Here is a 22,094-nt window from a genome sequence, read left to right as displayed (position 1 = left end):
CCGCGCGCGTCTTTGCGTTCATTCGCGCACAACCGCATTCAAAAGACGTCACGCGAGTGAGTTAGCTTATGAAAACATGACGAGACTAAAGGAAGTTTCTAAATAACAATGCTAATCTTATTTTGACTCGATCACTATTGGCTTCTGTAGATATACATCAGAAATGTTTTGTGCAAAGCAGGGAAAGGGAAGCAGAAATGAGAGTTGATGAGTTCATTAAGGGAGGTAAGAAAAACTACATCCTCACCCTGTCAGGTCTCAAACATTATCAAACAAATCTCAGGAAAACCTTTTGTCAAGTCTGTAGAACTGCATTGTTGCTGAGAAAATCAACAGATGTAGGTGTTATACTGTTCTGTATTTTCAGATATGAAATTAATATTAAGTTTACTAATATTTAACTCTAGGACACTAACTTACATAACAGTTAGCAGTAACTATGACTGAGATTATTTAGTAGCAGTCATAAAATGTAAATGTATTCTTGTAAAAATATTCTTGTAAAAATAAGTCATTAATCATTGCTAACATTGTATAATGTAGAAAATATTTCTCTGCTGTCATTATTTCCAAACATGTTATGCCATTTATGCATCTAAACATGTTAATAATGTTAGGTATGATGAAGATTACACTTGTATATATGTATCTTTCGCAGTAACTATTGCACTGTAGAATAGTGGCTTAAGCAAAGGATATTGTATAGAAGTATTGCACACTTCTTGCACACAGGGAATTTTCTGCTTGGGGCCCCCATAGACCCTAGAATCGCCTCTGGACATACAGATATGATTTATACATCATTTAAAACGTTAAATTGTCTAGTTTCCCAATAAAAACAGCATGTTGTGCTTTTCGCAAAATTAAGAAAATAAACATGATGCGCGTTTTGTTTTCGCTCCCTCAGTGAAGTCCTTTCAGAAACACGTCAGAAAAATGTAACTTAACGAATATTTATGATAGAAACAAAAGATAAATGTCTACATAATGCTTGGAATGTCTGCTTTTGGAAGATGTGAGTGAAATCGAAAACAAATATTGAAATTCGTTGTTAACTGTATTAGAAGAGAAAGATGTACCGTCTTTCTTCTGTTGCTTCATTATCTATAATGAGCCACGCCCCGCTCCATTGAAGAGAAGAGCAGAGATCATCCATATTCATTAATCAACCCCACAGTCAATGGACATTCCGTCTCTGCAGCCATTACTGCTGTGTTAAGTTTTAATCCGAGTGCTGGAAACATGACATCTACTTGTTTACTCGTGACTGTAACTAAAGTTATCTCCAGACGCGAGTGTGACTTGATCGACGTCCACACGCACACACAATGCCTCATATTTGAAGCGCTTTGTGGTATCATTATAAAAGATGCGATTGCACACATCACATAACTGTTTACTCGCGCTTAAATCTCCAGACAGAGGCGAGTGTGTGTGCTTCGTCAGTGTGATGGGATCGATGTCCAAACTCACACACAAACACACGATGCCTCATATTTGAGGCGCTTTGTGGTATTCTTATAAAAGATGCAAGTGTGTGTGCTTCGTCTGTGTGACGCGATGTCCAAATGCACACACAAAGACACGATGCCTCATTTGACGCGCTTTTTGGTATTCTTATAAAAGACGATTGCAAACATCACATCTACTTGGTTACTCTCGCCTAGTAAATAAAAGTTATCTCCATGCGCTTATGTTTTCTTTGTGCTTCCGTCAGACGCGATCAACGGCCAAAGGCACACACAAACACAAACACACAATGCCTCATATTTGACGCACTTTGTATTAAGACGCATCTAAACACATCTAAAACCCAGTTTATTCGCGTATATCTCTGCACAGTAAGTTTATTTAACGCAGGATCATGCATGTGAAGGCATTTCTTTTGTGTTGCTTTCACAAACAAACACGTAACAATAATGGCATCTTCACATTCCTGCCTAAAGGCTCATTATGCGGCTCATTATGCAGCTCATTATGCAATTGTTTTGTTCTTCAGCTGTCAATCACAGATTATTCAAGAGCTTCCAGGCTCCTTGCATATTGCCTTCCTAACCAAAAAGTGACTTTGAAATTGTAAATCAATATATTGTGTTATGTGAAGGAGTAAGCAGAATGATTTTCACATCATTTTAAAGAAAAAACTCTAGACTACTAGATCCTGTTTTGAAAAGTCTTGGGAAAATAGTAGCCCAGTTTGTGCTGAATGCAGTGTTATAAGACTTTTGCCATTATTATGTTTTTAAGCAACTGAAAAAAGCACAAATGTCAGGGCAGGTCAAAACTTCTCAAGGGCCCTAAAAACCCCTTAGACCCCAGAGGGTTAATCATGTAAATATATGTAAACTACAGTATATGCAAGTGTGTTTTCTTTGAAAGTTGGGTCACATTCGTTTTTGGGGTCCAAAATTCTCAGACTGCTGGAGAAAATGCTTATGTTATGTGTCCATTGCAGAAAGCTATGTTATATAACCTCAATTACAATTAAGGTGAAACGTTAAAAACATTTTTTTTTTTCAAAAATCTCTCAATTAGCTTCTACACTCTCAGAAAAAATTTACAAAAGCTGTCACTTTAAAAAAAGCTCCTAATATGTACTATTTTTGTACAGATATATACCTTTGAGGAACCAGTATACACCTTTAAAGCTGTAGTCTACGATATTGAAAATCGGTCCAGAAAGCCTGAGACGGTTAGTAAGTTTTAAAAAACTCATCCCGCCCCTCTGTGCTACCTGATCCCTCCCACCGGGAAACGTCTCGGTTACGTATGTAACCCTCGTTCCCTGAAGGAGGGAACGGAGACGTCACGTCGTGACCGACGAATTGGGAACTCGCTTAGAGAGACCAATCTGCTTCGAATACTACTAAAACGCCAATGAACTTGGCATTGAGATATTTGCATAATGCTGGCGCCGCCCCGCCAGGTGCGTATATAAGCAGCAGGTGCAAATGAGGAAATTAGCTTCTTTTTCGCTGAGAAAGCCGGAAAGTGTGACCGGCCGTAACAGCAGGTGGCAGCACCTGTGGCGACGGGACGTGACGTCTCCGTTCCCTCCTTCAGGGAACGAGGGTTACATACGTAACCGAGACGTTCCCTTTCAGTCGGTCACTACGACGTCACGTCGTGACCGACGAATTGGGAATCCCTACCAAAACGCCACTAGGGGCTGACCTCTTCCAGTGTCTGCGTAAAGCCCTCCGGTTCCACTTAAGGATAAGGAGAATTAGGTTTTAAGGCAGAAGGCCGGGCACTAGATGTTCCTTTAACCCCACAGTAGTGCCAGCGACTGGGAAGCGCCCTATCTGAGCGGTATAGGGACGCTGCGGAAGCCACCGCCCCGTTAAGGGCTATTGGTGGGCGAAAGTCAACCGTAGTTGAGGTATAAATGACAGCCGTGGCTGTGTAAGCAAAGCAGTGCTCTGCTAAGGGAAACGTGGGCTAGTAGGATTAACCCCACGGAAAAATACTCACAATGGAACCCGGTGGGACACAATGTGGAGCCCGAGCCAACACGTAGGTTCGCGAGGATGCAGCTAGTGAAGGCTGACAGCCAATGCTCCGCAACAAAGGCTGCCAAGGCAGCGGAGGAAGAACAATTCAAACCATTACGCATTTTTGTTCTGAAGGCCTTCCATACTGACACAATTTATGAATCATCAGTTGGAGGCTGCAAGCCGACCTGTGAGACTGTTCTCCGTGCTCCCCCTGGTGAGGAAAGAACACGAGAGGATACAGGCTCAATACGAACACTGTAAAATCTAATGAACGTATTAGGTGTCGCCCAACCAGCAGCTCTACAGATGTCTGTTAGCGAGGAACCACGAGCTAGAGCCCAAGATGAGGCAACGCTCCGTGTGGAGTGCGCTCTCAAATTAAAGGGGCAAGGAATACCCTGAAGATTATAAGCCAGGGCGATAGTATCAACTATCCAATGAGACATCCTCTGCTTAGTGACAGCTTTCCCTTTCTGCTGGCCACCATAACAAACAAAGAGCTGGTCTGAGGTCCTGAGGCTTTGCGTGCGATCCACGTAGAGGCGCAGTGCGCGTACGGGGCACAACAAAGCCATGGTTGGGTCTGCGTCCTCCGGGGGCAGCGCTTGCAAGCTCACCACCTGGTCTCTGAAAGGAGTGGTGGGAACTTTGGGCACGTAGCCTGGTCTGGGCCTCAATGTTACACTCGAGGCAGCAGGACCAAACTGAAGGCACGAGTCGTCAACAGAGAATGCATGTAAATCCCCTACTCTCTTCACTGAGGCCAATGCTAGCAGGGTCAGAGCTTTCATTGATAAAAGCTTCAGACTCGCAGACTGCAAAGGCTCGAACGGGGGGGCCTGAAGGGCTTTCAGCACCATGGACAGGTCCCAGGGAGGAATAGAAGGAGGGCGCGAGGGGTTTAGCCTGCGAGCGCCTCTTAGAAATCTAACAACCAAATCATGCTGGCCAACTGTTCTGCCGTTAATAAGTGAGTGATGAGCAGAAATAGCGGCGATATCAACTTTAATGGTGGAGGGTGACAGCCTACCGTCTAACCTATGTTGAAGATATAAAAGCACGGTGTTAATAGGGCATTCTCTGGGGTCCTCGCGTTGCGAAGAGCACCAGGTGACGAAAAGGTTCCATTTAAACGCGTAAGCCCGTCTCGTAGACGGAGCTCGTGCCGCGTTGATTGTGTTAGATACCGTTTGTGGTAAATCACCTAAACCTTGCGCGCGCTCAACGACCATACATGGAGATCCCACAGGTCGGGGCGCGGGTGCCATAATGTGCCCCCTCCTTGAGAAAGAAGGTCCTTCCTCAGGGGAATCCGCCAGGGAGGGGCTGTCGCGAGGAGCATTAGCTCTGGAAACCAATTCTTGCTCGTCCAATATGGGGCGATCAGTAAAAGGCTCTCCTCGTCCTGCCTGACCTTGCACAGAGTCTGTGCGATTAAGCTCACTGGGGGGAATGCGTATTTGCGCATCCCCCGAGGCCAGCTGTGTGCCAATGCGTCCACGCCGAGGCTGCCCTCGGTTAGTGAATAAAACAGGCGACAGTGGGTATCGTCCGGCGACGCAAACAGATCTATCTGCGCACGACCGAACTTCTTCCAAATTAGCTGGACCGTCTGGGGGTGGAGTCGCCATTCGCCGGGGCGCGCAGCTCGAGAAAGCGCGTCCGCTGCTGTATTGAGCGAGCCCGGAATGTGAATGGCACGAAGGGACCTCAGATGCTTCTGACTCCAAAGGAGGAGATGACGAGCGAGATGCGACAGGTGACGGGAGCGCAAACCGCCTTGACGGTTGATATACGCAACGGTCGCAGTGTTGTCGGTGCGTACTAGTACATCCTTCCCTCGCAGCTCCGTAGCGAAGCGTACGAGTCCCAGATATACTGCCCACAACTCTCGGCAATTGATATGCCAGTGCAACTGGGGTGCTGTCCACACCCCTGAAGCTGTAAGCTCGTCGTACGTGGCACCCCAGCCCGTGTCGGACGCATCTGTGTGTACAACAGCATGCTGAGCGATCTGTCTCATGGACACACCGGACCTGAGAAACGCGGGGTCCGACCACGGGGGGAATGTTAGGCGACACGCAGGTGTAATGGTTACACGATGGATGCCGGCGCGCCACGCTCTCCTCGGGACTCGATCGTGAAGCCAACGCTGAAGCGGTCTCATATGGAGCAGTCCGAGCGGTGTCACGGCCGCTGCTGCAGCCATATGCCCCAGGAGCTTCTGAAATTGTTTCAGCGGGACCGCATTCTTCCCTCGGAATGAACCGAGGCAAGTCAGAATTGACTGGACGCGCTCTTCTGTCAAACGCGCCGATAAATCGATCGAGTCCAGTTCCATCCCGAGAAAAGAGATCCTCTGCGTGGGGCAGAGTTTGCTCTTTTCCCAGTTGACCCGAAGACCCAAACGGGCGAGATGCCGAAGCGTTAAATCTCTGTGCTCGCACAGCGTCCGTCGAGAATGCGCTATTATAAGCCAATCGTCGAGGTAAGCCAATATGCGAACGCCGCTCTCTCTGAGGGGTTTTAACGCCGCCTCCACTACTTTCGTGAACACACGGGGAGAGAGGGATAGCCCGAACGGTAAAACTTTGTACTGGTATGCCCGTCCCTCGAACGCAAACCGGAGAAACGGTCTGTGACGAGGGATTATGGACACATGAAAGTACGCGTCTTTCAGGTCTATTGCCGCAAACCAATCTTGGGGGCGAATTGAATTGAATATTTGCTTCGGTGTTATCATTCTGAAGGACCTCTTCTGCAGAGATTTGTTCAGAACGCGCAAATCCAAGATCGGTCGCAACCCACCGCCTTTTTTTGGGTACTATAAAATACGGGCTGTAGAAGCCCGATCTCATCTCGGTTGGAGGGACCGGCTCGATCGCGTCCTTCGCCAACAGGACTTCGACCTCTGCACGCAGTACGTGTGCATCGGACGCTTTCACCGTGGTGAAACGAATGCCCGAGAATTTGGGTGTGTGCCGGATGAATTGAATTTCGTAACCGAGGCGAACAGTGCGTAAAACCCAACGAGACGGGCTGGGAAGCTGAAGCCACGCCCCCAGGGACCGTACGAGGGGAATTAACGGCACTGTCGGGGTACCCGCGGTGGGGCGGCTGAGCGGGACAGGTGGTACTGCCGGTACGTCTGCTGGGACAGCATAAGTATCTACAGTATGTGTGTGTGTGACACTGACCTGAGCCCGCTGAGGGTGACGGTCGTCTGGTCTCCTCAGCGGAGAGCACAGACTCCGAGGAGGGTGCTGGTGGTCCCGTCTCCTCAGCGGAGAGCTGGAACTCCTCAGAACACCCGCTGGCGATAGAGGAGAGGGAGGAAGAGCATATGAATGCCCGCTCACATCTCTCTCGATCCTCTGAAGACCTGGAGAAGGAATAGGAATGCACTCTTTTTGTGGTTTTGTGGGTGCCGGCTGAGAAGCCGGCGGAACAGAAACAAAAGGAAACCAAAGATTCTCCACCCGGCCCTCTACCGGTGGAGGGAGCGATGCCATCACCGTCTCCCGTAGAGTGATCCCATCCCAATCCAGGTCGCCCGTCTCAGGGCCGCTTCGTCTTCCGTTTACCACGGGAAGCGGGTGGGGCGGGCGGGGCGGGCTGTCGACGGCTGTTCCCCCTCCGTGGCCTGGAAGATGTTCTAGTGGGGGGGGCGGAGGCAGCCGCCGCAGGGCGCCCTCGGCGAGGAGCAGACGGGCCCGCCGGCGCTGGAGGGCGAGATGCAGGTCGCTTGCGCCGGGGCATGATCTGTGCGATCGCCTCTGTCTGCTTCTGGGCGGCGGAGAACTGCTGGGCAAAAGACTCCACCGACTCACCGAAGAGGCCAGCCTGTGACACTGGAGCGTCCAAAAACTTGTTCTTGTCCGCTTCCGACATGTCAGCCAGACATAGCCATAAGTGGCGTTCCTGGACCACCATCGTGGACATGGCACGACCAATCGCCTGCGCTGTCACCTTCGTAGCGCGAAGAGCCAGGTCAGTGGCAGCCCGGAGCTCCGAAAGGACAGGCGAGTCGTGTCCTCCCTCGTGCAGATCCCTCAAGGCTTTGGCTTGGTGAACCTGCAGCAACGCCATTGCGTGCAGGGCTGAGGCCGCCTCTCCACATGCCTGGTGGGCAGCGCCCGTTAAACCGGAGGACTGTCTGCAGGCACGAGAGGGGAGGGTTGGGCGGTCCTTCCAAGAGGGAGCGTGGGCCGGACACAGTTGCATCGCGACCGCACGCTCCACGGGAGGGATCCCCGTGTAACCCTTAGCGGCCCCGCTGGTGAGGGAGGTGAGGGGGGAGGGCTGAAACGGCCGTAATCTCATGGAAAACGGCGACTTCCAGGTTCTAGTCAGCTCCTCGTGCACCTCGGGGAAGAAAGGCACCGGTGGAGAGGGTTGTGAAACCCGGGCAGCTCCAAAGAACCAATCATCCAGGCGGGACGGTTCGGGCTGAGGGGGGGGAACCCACTCTAACCCTACGGTCTCCGCCGCTCGAGCGAGCACGGCCACCATCTCTGGATCGAACTCCGGCGTCCCAACCCGACCAGAGGGAGGAAGGGCGTCGGGGTCCACGTCAGGGGGAGGAGGCCCACCCTCGGATGCTGCGGCGTCGGTGGACCCGGAGGGCGGCACGATGGATTCTAGAGACATCGTAGAACACGACGCTGAAGTCTCCATCGGCACATCAACCGGCTGTGGATGAGGAGGCTGAGAGCCTGAGGACGAATCCCCCGCTCGGCTCAGCACAGTGATGCGCAGGTCGTCTTTTGAGAGCTTCACAGCCGCACCGTGGCGGCGTTCAGCACTCGCATGACGAGGGTTGCGTTTTTCCCGGAGGAAAGACAACCGTCTGCGCAAATCCACAAGGGACATGTTCTCGCAGTGAGAACACTTACCCCCAGCGAACGCTGCCTCTGCGTGCTCGATGCCCAAACACGAAAGACAACGCTCGTGACCGTCCTTCGGACCCATGTATTTGCCGCACCCAAGATCGCACGGACGAAAAGCCATCCTGAAAAGGACGCTGATGTCCGGATATACGAGAGAGTGGCTGCCTTTAACAAGGCACAAAGCTCTCTCGTATCACTCTTTTAGGGAAATTCACTCAGATGCTTAGTTGATGAGCGCACAGGAAGGCAACGCACACACAAAACTCAAAACAAAATAAAGATGTAGAGTCGTGGAATTAAGCGAAGCGTCCGCTGTGGTACTGCTAGTCCAACCAACTTCAGCAATCGAATCCCACCAGAGTAGAGTAGCTTCTCAGTAGCAGATACTGCCGGCTTTCGAAGCGATAAAAAGCTAATTTCCTCATTTGCACCTGCTGCTTATATACGCACCTGGCGGGGCGGCGCCAGCATTATGCAAATATCTCAATGCCAAGTTCATTGGCGTTTTAGTAGTATTCGAAGCAGATTGGTCTCTCTAAGCGAGTTCCCAATTCGTCGGTCACGACGTGACGTCGTAGTGACCGACTGAAAGGGAACGACATGAACAACGTCACTCAGTCAAGCTGTGATCACCGGTAGTAAACATCGGAACAGAGATTTACAGAGCAGTAAACACATAAAGCCTTGAAGGAAGGAACACTTACAATTATGAATGATTGACGTTATTTACTTTCACAACAACGTTTGACATACGTTACCCCTCCTGAGCCTCGTTTCCCCTGGTCAAAAGTGCAACCCAGCACACATTAATTGCACAATAATTATTAGTTTAGTATTGCTAAGGTTTTGAGTAATTGTTATAGCAGCACACAGCACATCTTGTTCAAATTCCGATCGGCTTGAAAAGAAACCCGCTAGGCCTATTGAAATTCAAGCACTTTAATAAATATAATTACTTTGACTCGTGATACGCGATGCTAAACGGCTAACATTCCAATGCCGACCGGCAGCATGAGCATGTTGTCAGACTGATATAAAGATATTTACTTAACGCATCAGACCATAAAAGTATAAATAAATGCGTATCTGCTCAACAAAAAGTCCGCCATGAGCATGTTGTCAGACTGAAGATATTTACGTAACACCTCACACCATAAAAGTATAAATAAATGCGTATCTGCTCAACAAAAAGTCCGCTATGAGCATATTGTCAGACTGATATTAAGATATTTATGTAACACCGCACACCATAAAAGTATAAATAAATGCGTACCTGCTCAACAAAAAGTCTGCCATGTCAACGTCGGTTTTCAGTCCCATATCTCCCTGAAGCTTCCTCCAACGGTAAATGGCGTACCCTATATTAATTCGACTTTGAGTCCGGCGTTTGAGTCTCTGTTTATATCTCTGCCCTTTCTTATACAGACTTTCTCTTTCTTTCAAGCAGGGGCTGCTTGCTGCTGTCGGTTTGTTTTTTCTCCCTTTGTGAGCTGTTGCTACTTTGCTAGCTACCACGCACTGTCAGAAATTTCATGTCGCGGGCGGGGTGGGGTGGAGACGCGAGCGCAAGGTGGAGTTTCAAGTGGAGCGGGGATTGGATGAGAGCAGTCGACCAATGTAAGCTGTCCGGCCGGACAGCTTACATTGGTCAAGTTCTCTGCCGCTGTACACCCAATAGAGTGAATGGATTTTTTTCATTCTTTTTTCTCTTCATATTGTTAGGATTTTACTGTAGAACCATAACCAGCATCTAAACAAGGTTATTAATAATGAACAATCTTTGAAATCGTAGACCATAGCTTTTAAGGAACAGTATGTAGGATTGTGGTCAAAACTGGTAATGCAATCACAAAACTTGTGGCTAAAACTGGTACTGCAATCACACAGCTGGTGGCCAATATACAAAACGACAACATAAACATCAGTTGAGGGCTGCAACTCCACTTTTTCAATGATAATATCCTGGTTATACCACTGTTGTCAGTGATATAAGTATTTGAAATGAAAATGATTTCTTAATGTCTAGTGACATATCAGGGCCATTTAATGATTAATTGATATAAATTTCTTACATACTGTTCCTTTAATGTGTACGTTTGAGGTACCAATATGCACTTTTTTGGTACAAAAGTGTACTTTTTGAAAAGGTACCGCCCCAGTGACAGCTTTTGTATCTTTTTTTTTCTGTGAGAAAAGAGCAAAGATGTTTTGTAAAAGATCGATTATACCAATGTCCTTATTTTTCACCGGTGATCTAGACATTTTGTAGATTTCTTGTACATTTGACATCATTGTTAAAAGTTTTAATGGCTAATAATGTCCTATGTACTTTATGTTATGTGTGTGTCAATGCACTCAGTAAAGAAGGTTCGTCTTCCATAAATCCAATTGATCTGTCTCTATCCCACATCACTTACATACTTGATCTCATTTTCAGCACATTTAGTTACTCCCTCATTACATCATGTCTATACCTTGTCGAGTGTAAGCCCAATACACTTAATTTTTTAAGAATACACCCTGAAACATCATCTTTCTGTATTACTTCTGTAATTTAATCACTTGGGTGGATGTTGACATGACCTTGTTTTCATTGATGGCTTCTGCAGTATAATTCTGTAAGGTGAGTTTCATCAAGCCATTAGCTTCCCGGCCATTCAAGAGGGGCAAAGAGACCAGGATAGCAGATTCAGAAAATACCGCAGTCTTACTCTTTCCCGATAGCTGTAGTATGTTGCTAAGAGACGGGCTTGTCGAGAAGAATATAGCGGAATTGGCAGCTGTCATGAGGAGTGACATCAGAGAAGATGATAAGCACAGGAGACCGGTCCAGCGGGTAGTTTTGGAGATGAATTCATTACATTACTTTATGAATTTGGCAGACACTTTTATCCAAAGTAACAGACAGTGCATTCAATATATACGTTTTATTATCAGTGTTTGCTGGGATTGAACCCATGACATTTGTCTATCAATTAAGCTATAGGAACATTAGATCCTGTAGAGCATCATGCTGAAGATAACAGAATATATGTTCCTACTGTATACACATAAAACGTAAGCGATACATTTAATTTATATAAAAGACATTAATAATAGATTGTTTAGCACTCAGATTCTTAATGTCACTGCAATTGCAGACAAATAGCAATATATTTAGACCTATACAATTATGAATACAACTTTATCACAGCTACCATGTGTTGGCACACTATCTAAAGATGTGCCAAGGGAAATTATAAACACTTCTGGCTGTACCACCCACACAGAAGCCCTTTTTGTTCAAAGTTTTGTTGGTTATTTGTTTGCACATTGCTCAGTCAATTTTATCCATACTTTGCCTACATATTGACACCAGCTTATGCGATGCTAAAATAAATGTACTGTTGGTGCTGAGTCACAACTCTTTAGTGTATTTTACAATAAGAACATACGCACACATACATGACATTTTTGCAGCCCTTGGCACAACCAATGCTGGTGGCCGCCCTTTCAAATATGTCACAGCACAGAACAGGATAACCTTTATTTTTACCAGCTAGGCACGTTGAGAACAATTTCTCATTTAAAACGGCAACCTGAAAATAACAATAGATGCGGAAGCTATTTTAAGGTGGGATCCCTGGACTGTTCAATACAAACTTTTATACCATGAGGCTGTTGAATGCTTTATTATGATTGGTTGAGAAATTTCATGGGCATGCATTGTTTTTAATAAACACTCACCTAACCTGTCAAATTTCTTAAAATAACCACCAAAGCAATGTCTGTGATAACCGTGGTATAAGTGAAATAATTGACTATGGTCCTTTGAAATAGCATTACCACCTTGGCTATGCATTTTTTTTTTTTTTTTTTTTTTGAAAAATTCAACGACCTGTCATCAGTTTGGAAGCAAAATGATGTTCCTATAGCTTAACTGGTTACAGTAATGTGTTAGCATCAAAAAGGTCATGGATTCCATCTCTAAGGAACACACATGATGATAAAGTGTAAAGCTTGAATGTACTACACTGTAAAAAAAATTATTGGTTCAACTTTAAAAAGTAAGTTACATAGTTGCGTTACTTTAACTTAAAAATATTAGTAAACTCAAAAAAGTAAAAAAAAATCAAATTTGTCATGTCAACTAATATTTTTAAGTTGAATTAACTCCACTTTTGTCGTACCATGTGTGCAGCAAGTGCAGTGATATTACGCAGTGTCCGAAAACACTCCTCAGCTTTTTAAAGTTACCAAGGGGACTATTTTCGGGCGCTGCCTAATATCATTGCGCCTGCTGCACACGCTACGGCAGCAAAGTCATTGATTATTACACCGGAATGAGAGTATATTTCCTAGCCATATAGGTAAAAAATATTAAAATAAAAACCACAATTCTGAATTTTACATTGGACACAATGTAACTACAAAAGAGTCAAGGTTTAAATAGGAAAAATATTGAAAGTCTTTGATAATTTTTTACGGCCTTATCAGATTCAACGAATTATGCTAAGCTATGCTAAAAGTGGTAGCGCCAGACCCGGGGATCGTCTGAATGTATTCCAAAACAGTAAAACTCAATTGTTTAACTCTAGGAGAGCTGGAAAATAAGCCTATTTAAAAAAAGTATCCCTTTAACAGCATAGAAGTAGCTTGGGATAGACATGTTTGCCAAATCTATACATGTAAAGTCTCTGTATAGGACTTGCAAGTTGTTAAGCAACTTGCATGCCTAACAGGCCCAACAATCTCGAATTAGTGATGTTTTGCATACACTTTATTTGTAAGAATATTAATATACTGGCACTGTAACCATGACAACATTGTCTTGGTGCTGATGAGACATTCATTAAGCAACGCTCAAAACGGCCCCCCCTCCTGGTGTCTTAAGTGTAAATGTGTACATTTAATGCTTCCTGTTATATGTATTATTATTAGATGATTGTTTCTCCACCAGAGAGCGCTGTTGCCAGACATGGTTGTCTTTCTTTTGTGCATGGGGTGTGTCAGTATGGGCATCTGTATCTGAGCATGTGTTCTCTCACACATTCACACATCAACAAGCTTCTGACATGTGAACACACTCAGATCAATACACACATGCACATTCACACAAACAGAGATAGCTGTAGTACTTCATAAAGGTCAGGTTGAAGTTGCAGTGTCGGTAACATGCTTGTCGATGGATTGCTGATTGTTGAAGTGGATTAAACACGACACAATCAAAATAGCTTGTGTTTCATGAACATCAGCCATCGTGCACAGTTGCACTGGCAATCTTTCTGCTTCAGCTGGGTCCTTCACACCACACTGAACACTTATAACAACCAATAGACAGAAGACCTGCTGTGGAGGGAGATGCTGTTTAATATAGACATGTGTGTTGCGGATAAGAAAAAGGAGGCATCATGTGGAGAAAGGATAAAATTCTGTCATCACATAACCGATAATAATATTATGGACTATGCAATGCAATAAAATTTTAAGGTAAAGATTTTCTGCAAATAATGACCTCAAACCAAGCTGATACATGAAGTTTCAGGATTTCTTTGAATTATTAAAAATGATGTAACCATCATATTTGTGTGTTCGATAAATCTGATCAGCATAAGTCTGAGGTGGTAGGTATAAGAAAGTTGGCATAAAGATATTTTCCACCTAAACTTTACTTCGGAAAGATTGCTGCATTGCAGGGTCCCCAAACTGTCAAATAAACTGTTCACCTTGGCGCAGGTGTATTCTTAAAATGGCACATCAGCTGTTTTAAAAGCAGGATATTGATCTAATTTCCCAAAAGCAGTCCCCTATGTAGCTTCTTTAATCTAATCCTCTTCTTTTATTCTTTCCTTTTTTCTAGTACCCTAGAGACAACATTCGACACCACAGTAACTACAGAAGTGAATGGGCGGGGCCTCCCCTCCCTCTCCAGTCGCTCCTCAGCCATGGCTTGGCGTCTCGGCCAATCGTCGAGTCCACGTCTGCAAGCCGGTGATGCACCTAGCTATGCCCCGCCCAGATCCACTGCTGGCAACACTGGTCGCTATGGTGACACCTCAAGGTTGGTGTACACTGCCCCTCTGAGGAGAGCAACCACCTCAGGGGTAAGAGGATCAGAGCCGGGTGAGAAGGGCGGGATAGCGGAGGCGGGGCCAGAGGTGGACGTTACCGGATATGGGAGTGATGGAGAAATACTTGCGAAGAATGTGCACGCAGATGACATCAGTGGGTAAGAGACAAAGAAATAATTTTAAAGGTGACATAGAATGATTGAACGGGGTATTTATCCTTGTTCTGTGATAGACAAGAATTTTTTTGTTTGGGTCTATAATGCCTTAGAAGCTTCCTAAAAACCTCTCTCAGAAAGCTCTATTAGGGTGGGGGATTTTAAACAAATCTCATTACTGATTGGCTGACTTTGATGCCACTCAAAAAATTTAGCCAATTATTTTAAAGTGGAGGGGCATTTAGATGCCTGTGATATTATAAGCATCAGTTTTTCAGATTGGGCCGTTTTCTGGCTGACATTTCTAAAAGAGGAATTTCTATGTTTAGCATGTCTAGCACTTTTTGTATGTTTGTGAATGCGGGTAGACTACCATTATTTAACAAAGACAAGGTAAAAATGGTTTTTCATTCTCTGTCCCCTTTAATTATGATTTTTTTATTATGATAAATTACTTAATTTATGAATTATTGAGGTTATTACCGTTATATGACTTCATATAAGCGATAACTGATCATTTTCTTATAGGTTCTTGCTTGCTTTTTTTCTGATGTATAGACAAAATGTCAAAATGAAGTGTACACAACACATACAGTAGCTGATGTATTGACACTTGCTCCTGAACAATCTGTTTATTAGTGATGGAAATACTAGCGCTTAAATTGTCAAAACCGCACGCAATACATCTGACTTAATAAGCAATTAACTAAATTATGACACTGATTATAGGAGCGCTAATGTATTTTGTGTTCGCTTACCCATGACATGTTTATAACTCCCTGTATAAAACATATCCACACCGTGAAAGAAAAGTCTTTTTTTAATATATTAAGGTAATTAAACTAGTCTCTTTAACAAGTATGCCTGTTAAACCCAAAGCATATAATCTAACCCTGTATGTACTATACTGTATGCATATAATGCAAGCTGCTGCCAGCTGTATTGTCTAATTAATATATAATAGGTTTACATTGTAATTTAATTAACCACAATTAAGATAAAAATGCAGCATGAATAAATTAAAAGAATTAAAAATACAATTACACAGCAATTAAAATGTGAAATGTTTAATAAAGGAAATCTCGCAATGAAATTACTATGGACCCGAGTTTAAACCTTATTATAGCTTATAACTATATAGCATGGTGCATTTTAATGCATTTAGGTAATTATTTCACTTACTTTATTAACTTGACCTATAGGTCCACTGTACGTTTTAACAGAGCATCTATCTTATTAAAGTTGAGGAGACCCCATGCACAAACAGCGGGCAGTCAATGTGCAATAAATACTGTAAGTGCCATTCAGAGATGCCAAGATCCCCATAAATCATCCGATTTGGTTTTGCCACCCTGCCCACAAAGCACCCAAAAAAGGGTCCCTGTGCTTCCATAGCCAAAGCATCACTGTTCGCTTCTAATTTGCTGTGTTTAATCTTTAAGGTATCACACAGACGGAGGTCTTTATTCTCGGAACGTGGACCTTTATTCTCGTAATGCCGGTCGCGCCCCTGAGCTCCCGCCTGCTCGAGAGGTCATCCAAAAAGGAGTCAAAGAGATGCAAGGGGAGGACAGGTGAGACTTGATGTCATTAATCATATGAATAAATATCAGTTGCAACCCCCTGTGACAGTATGTCAAGATTGAAAGGTGGATAAAGGTGTTCACAGACGCTTCCTGTAATATTTGAAAGAGGCTCATTCACAAACCTGAAAGCGACTTTTTAGTATGAAGGTTTGACGGGAAAACTCATTTAAAAAGTAAGAAGTTCTGATAAGATTTAAATAAATGTGTCGCACTTTCCGTAACTGTGCAGTGTTGGCAAAATGTTGGGAAACCAAATTAGTTTCATTGTTGGTCTTTTTCGCTGTGTCATTGGATACAGGACCCATAAATTCAGAGTAGCTTTATATGTATTTTGTGATGGGGCGGCAGTGGCCTGGTGGTTCATGTAGGTTGTCTACAAACCGGAAGGTTGGTGGTTCAATCCCCGGCTCCACCAGACCAAGTGTCGAGGTGTCCTTGAGCAAGACACTTAACCCCAACTGCTCCCGACGAGCTGGCTGGCGCCTTGCATGGCTGACACCGCCGTCGGTGTATGAATGTGTGAGTGAATGGGTGAATGTGAGGCTAATTGTAAAGCGCTTTGGATGGCCATAGGTCTGTTAAAAGCGCTATATAAATGCAGTCCATTTACCATTTACCATTTACCATGGCTTACATCCCATGTAAAGGTCTGGGAACCATGTAGAGGTCTTCTCGGGTCCAAAGAAATGTACTCGACCCGAAATGACCCGAATCACTTTATACCCGAACCCGACAAGCATAAATACATTTTTTTTTAAGAAAGACCCGACCCGAGACAAACCCGAAAAAATTAGACCCAAGTCTGACCCGAACCAGTGGCAATTTTTTACCCGACTGGACCCAAATGTAAACGGCACTGACGGGTGTGCAGTCTGCAGCCCCGCACACAGCAGTCAGACAGAAAGAAATCACGCTGGTCTCGCAACCAATTTGGCGAGCTTCTCCATTTGTTTTACTTTGTTATCTGACAAAAACACAGCTAAAATGTACATTTAAAATTGACTAAATAAAAAAATACCCTACCACCAGCCACACAATGTCGCAAGCGCTCTTGGCAAACAGAGGAGAGGTTTGAAAAGGACATTGACGCACACACGTGAGAAAGTTTGGGTCTTTTCGGCAAAAACACATTCATTTTAAATTACCCGAGACCCGATGCCGCTATTATTATACCCGACCCGTGTCCAAGGCACATGTGAAACTTTTACTGTGGGTTTACACCATTACGCAAAGTCAATGCAAAGTCCATTCAGATGCGTCATTTACACCATTACGCAAAGTCAATACAAAGACGCGATCAGACGCGTCCTCGCGTGGGCCGATGCGAATGACGCTATATGGGTGGCGTGTTTGCCGTGAAAACACACGCTATTCGCCTCAAACGCATCTTTGCCTCAAGCGAAAAATTTGCACGATACAATGTTAAATCCCCCGAGTAATCTAGAGCAAGTAACGTGATGACCTGCGTTTGGTGTGTACGTAGCATGAGACCCGAACCCAATCGGGTCTTGTGTTGGACTTCAGGTTTTGGGATCTAAGTGGATCTGTGAAGACATCTAGAACCATAGCACCTTTGAAAGGCCAATGACCATAAAGCAACCAATCACGTTTTGCTTTGTGCCGTGTCATGTTTAGGGGCTTGGAGATGTTGCCACAATAACAGACCGGTGTGCAACCATCATTCACGAACGTCTCTAAAGTTTATATCAACAATAGCACAAAAGTTGAAACCGCGTGATGAATGAAATTCAGTGTTTGATGGACCTGATTGCAGCTTTGTGTTATCGATAAATGCCTATGATTACTCGTTGTTTAGAATCAGCCAAAATTATGAACACCTGTATAAAGTAGCATTTACTTTGCAGCTTTTTTTGGCCAATAACTGCCCATATAAACAGAAAAGGCCCAGGTGCAGTGATCCGATCACAGTTTGTTTTTTCATGTCACATTTTTTTAGCAAATAAATCGAGAATCTGTTATATTTCTCGGTACTAAAAATATACAGGTGTGCATAAGGATGTGCACACCACCAGCAACTAGCAGCGACTAGCTGTGGCAATGTGACGCAATCTCTTTCATTACAAAGTTTTTGGTACTGCTAAACGATTGGAGCAAATTCCCTATTATTTGTTCCCACCCTTAATGTGCATTAAAATGGCGAGGACTGCTTAGAGGAGCATGATGTATTCGTCTGGTTATTATTATCCTTCTGTAGACAAGGATCAGCTGTGCAGAAGGTCCCCAGACTGAGCCTCAGCCCCCAGACAAATACAACTATCCTATCCAGATGGGATGTCACATCAGTCTCTGTTACTTAAAATTTGGCTGTAGGAAGTTACCCCTCCCCTCTCTCATCCTCCTCCCTCTCTCCCCAATTTTGTCTTCAGACCAAGTAGCTTTCGCTCAACACAGGTTATTATAGTAGCAGCTCGTATATTTTATTGCTCTTCTGAATGATCCTCAGCGTTTACTGGTCTGTGTTTTATGGTTAGTATTTCACCGGCCTCTGACTCCCTGACCAATTAGCAGCTGTAATTGGGAAGATAAACATGATCCCTGTGCACTTGTTCTCTGTGCGCTGCGGTGTCGGAGGGTGGAGTGAGCAGAAGGTTCCAGAGGGACTCATTACAGGCGATGCTTTATGTCGATCCAACTCGGTCTCTTACTATGTGCTCTTTTAATCTATGTACAGCTAAACCCATCACTCTGATTTAAGCATGTGCCATCTGCTCCATTCGTATATTAGCGGTTTTTCCAAGCAACACCATTGCTATTGCTCATACTGTATGCAGTAGTAGGGGTTTTGAAAAAGTTTAATAAGAATATTAAACTTTAGTTGTGCACCAATTTTTTATGTGAATGATATTGTGTGTGCAATTGTTTTTTTAAGGAAACAGACTTAGGTTTTTTTTTTAATTAGTGGATCATAAGACTATAAATATTATATATATATTTTATACATATATGTTATTACACCAATTTTTTATTTATTTATTTATTGTAGTCTTATGATCCACTAAAAAAAAAAAAAAAAAAATATATATATATATATATATATATATATATATATATATATATATATATATATATATATATATATATATATATATATATATATATATATATATATATGAATTAATTAATATTTATATATATATATATATATATATATATGAATGAATTAATATATATATATATATATATATATTTTAATTAGTGGATCATAAGACTACAATAAATAAATAAATAAAAAATATATATATTAATAGTGGATCATAATGAATTAAATATTTTTTTTATATATATATTATATTATTAAAAATGTTAATTGATATACATATATATATCACACATCTAAAAATGAAAAAAATTATAAGAGAAGGATCAGAAAATAACATGAGCCCTTAACATGTCCAAAGAGATGCATTGACTTCATGATAGCAACTAATATAGCTTCACAACAGTGATACTGGCAGCTCCTTAACTTTCATCCATTTTAATAAAGGAGACCATATTTTCATCACAGCCGCCAGTCAGCGGCATCTTTGTGCATTGACGGTGCGTAACAGCGTAAACGGCGGCTGTCGTCTGCTGCGAGCGTCCATCTGTGTGTAATACCTCAAAGAGTCCGACTGCTGAGATTTGGGCGTTTAAACAAAGCTCACTCCATCTCCCTACTGTGGCGTGTAGCTCAGTTGGAATCCCTCAGGCTGGGGAAAATGAGATTATTTCAATCTGCTGTTGCCCTTTTAAATCCCTGACTGCTGAATAAGCACCAATACAGCGTGGCCAACATCAACACGTCTCCTGTATAATAGCAATAATTTTGCCTCCCAGAAATCCAGCGTGAAACTAAAGGCTAAAAGCGAGTAAATCTTCTGTTGTTGTTTTTAAGTAATCCTGTAATAATATTGAGTGAAAAGATAAAATGCGGTGCTGGCTAGCATGACGCACTTCGAAGGAGCTTAAAGTAATGGACATTTATAATATATGTAAAACTTCCATCAGACAATGATTAATCCAATGGCTGCTAAAAGCCTTTAGCTATAAATACTCCCATCATGCAACATAGATGAGGCTTGGCTGGCGGCAACTCTGAGGGGCGAGGTTGAAGAAGCAGGACCTGCATGACAGCGGCAAAGACATGAATAAATAAAACCTTTCGCTTTCAGAGCGAAAACGAAAGAGAGACGGGCTGCTCGTGACAGCTTGCTCGGCACTTTTGTACTTGAAAGGAAAGCTTTGGGGATTGGTTTGTGTTTATTTGTGAGACGACTGAATATGACAGTGCGTGTTTGTGTGTGTGGAAGAGATACCGATGTTCAAATGAAATGGGGTTTTGTTACTCTGTGGAAAACAGAGGGTGGGTTTGGTAGTGATTCACTTTCACAGACAATGACAAAGATTCTTATTAGACTAAAGATTTTGCGAAGGATTCTGTATTTTCCCTTATAGGGTTTCGGAATGGTGTGGGAAAACTATTATTCCGAACTGAAAATGATTTATATCCCTGTTCCTGCACATTTATCTCAGTAATATTGTTGTGGTTATAAATGTTCCTGTTAACCATCTAATTTGGTGCAGAAAAATAACTCACAAATTATCAATGTTTAAGACCTATGTATTAACAATTCTTGTTATTTAAGATGAGATAGGCAAACTTATCTGCATGAAATTGCATTTTCTTGGCTGCCCATATAAACAGCATGAACCCACGTACAGTGATCCAATCACAGTCTATTTTTGTGTCACTTTTCTAAGCAATTAAATCTAAAATCAGATAATGAATGATTTATATAGCTGTTCCTGCACATTCATCACAGCGACATGGACTCCTGGAGTTCCCGGTCGTGGTTATAGTCACAAATTTTTGATTTTTTGCACTTTCTGTGTTCATTTTAGGGCACAATAGATTGCACAGATAGATTTTGACATATTTTGGATGGATGGACTCTCAGGTGTTAAGTGCTTTTGCATCTGAGCTCTTCATTTATTTCCGATTCCTACTGTAGCAAAAAATGCTGATCAAATGGTCTTTTGGTGCATACTGATATTTTTGTTTTTGATTTTGTATTTGACGTTTCCAATAATAGTTTGCAATATCTAGTAAGTCTCTGGTTACTAAGACCCCCTGCCTGCCAATAGCCCAGAATATCATCCATCAAATTTAATTTCATCTGGACAGTTTCTTCTCTCAATGCAACAGTAAAAGCTCCAGGATAATAACATTTCTCATAAACATTTTCTGCATGATCTATCAACATTTTTGGGTATGCAGAGTTTTTGTGGTGCAAATTTCTCTCTCCTTATACCCCATGGACATTAAACAGTGACTTATCGGGGAACGCTATTCGGATACGTATTTCGTTGTTCAGCACTTTTTAGTTTTGAACTCGAAAACCTCCAGCCAAGAGCATTTACAGAAGAGCAGAGTAATTATTGCTTATCCCACCTGGGATAAACTCTTGAGAGTGCTGGCTCAGTGTTTCATTTTAACTTTTACTTAACTCCAGTTTAAACTCTATGTAAGACAGGGCTCAAATCTCATGCGATGCATTTTGAGGCATCACAGGAGCCGACTGACACAAAGGATGTTCACTGAATTTTAAACAGTAGGCTTCTACGATACTGTACAAAAATAAAAGGCGATGTTCATAAATACTTGATGAATAAGGCAATCCCAGAATGCATTTTGAAGGGCATTAGGAAAAAATGTAATAATGGGGAGTTTGTGGATGTTAATTACAGATATTTATTTAATTTTAAGGATTATTCCATTTTCTTAAAAAAAAAAATCCAGATAATTTACTCACCCCTATGTCATCCAAAATGTTGATGTCTTTCTTTTTTCAGTCGAGAAAAAAAAAGAGTTTTTTGAGGAAAACATTCCAGGAATTTTCTCATTTTAATAGACTTT

General features: G+C 43.1%; 1 protein-coding gene across 7 annotated transcripts in view; it reads left to right on the top strand.

Moving 5' to 3' along the window:
• The window catches only part of nav3 (neuron navigator 3), a 183,575-nt gene that overhangs the window by 114,346 nt on the left and 47,135 nt on the right, over positions 1–22,094 (top strand). For all 7 annotated transcript variants that reach the window (XM_065268611.1, XM_065268612.1, XM_065268609.1 and 4 more), the window contains 2 exons: positions 14,226–14,594; positions 16,034–16,165. In XM_065268611.1, the coding sequence (XP_065124683.1) occupies positions 14,226–14,594; positions 16,034–16,165 (501 nt within the window). The remainder of the gene's footprint in view (positions 1–14,225; positions 14,595–16,033; positions 16,166–22,094) is intronic.

This window comes from Paramisgurnus dabryanus, chromosome 1 (genome assembly GCF_030506205.2).
Source record: "Paramisgurnus dabryanus chromosome 1, PD_genome_1.1, whole genome shotgun sequence".
Taxonomy (NCBI): Eukaryota; Metazoa; Chordata; class Actinopteri; order Cypriniformes; family Cobitidae; genus Paramisgurnus; species Paramisgurnus dabryanus.
This window is presented reverse-complemented; position numbering and strand designations above follow the sequence as displayed.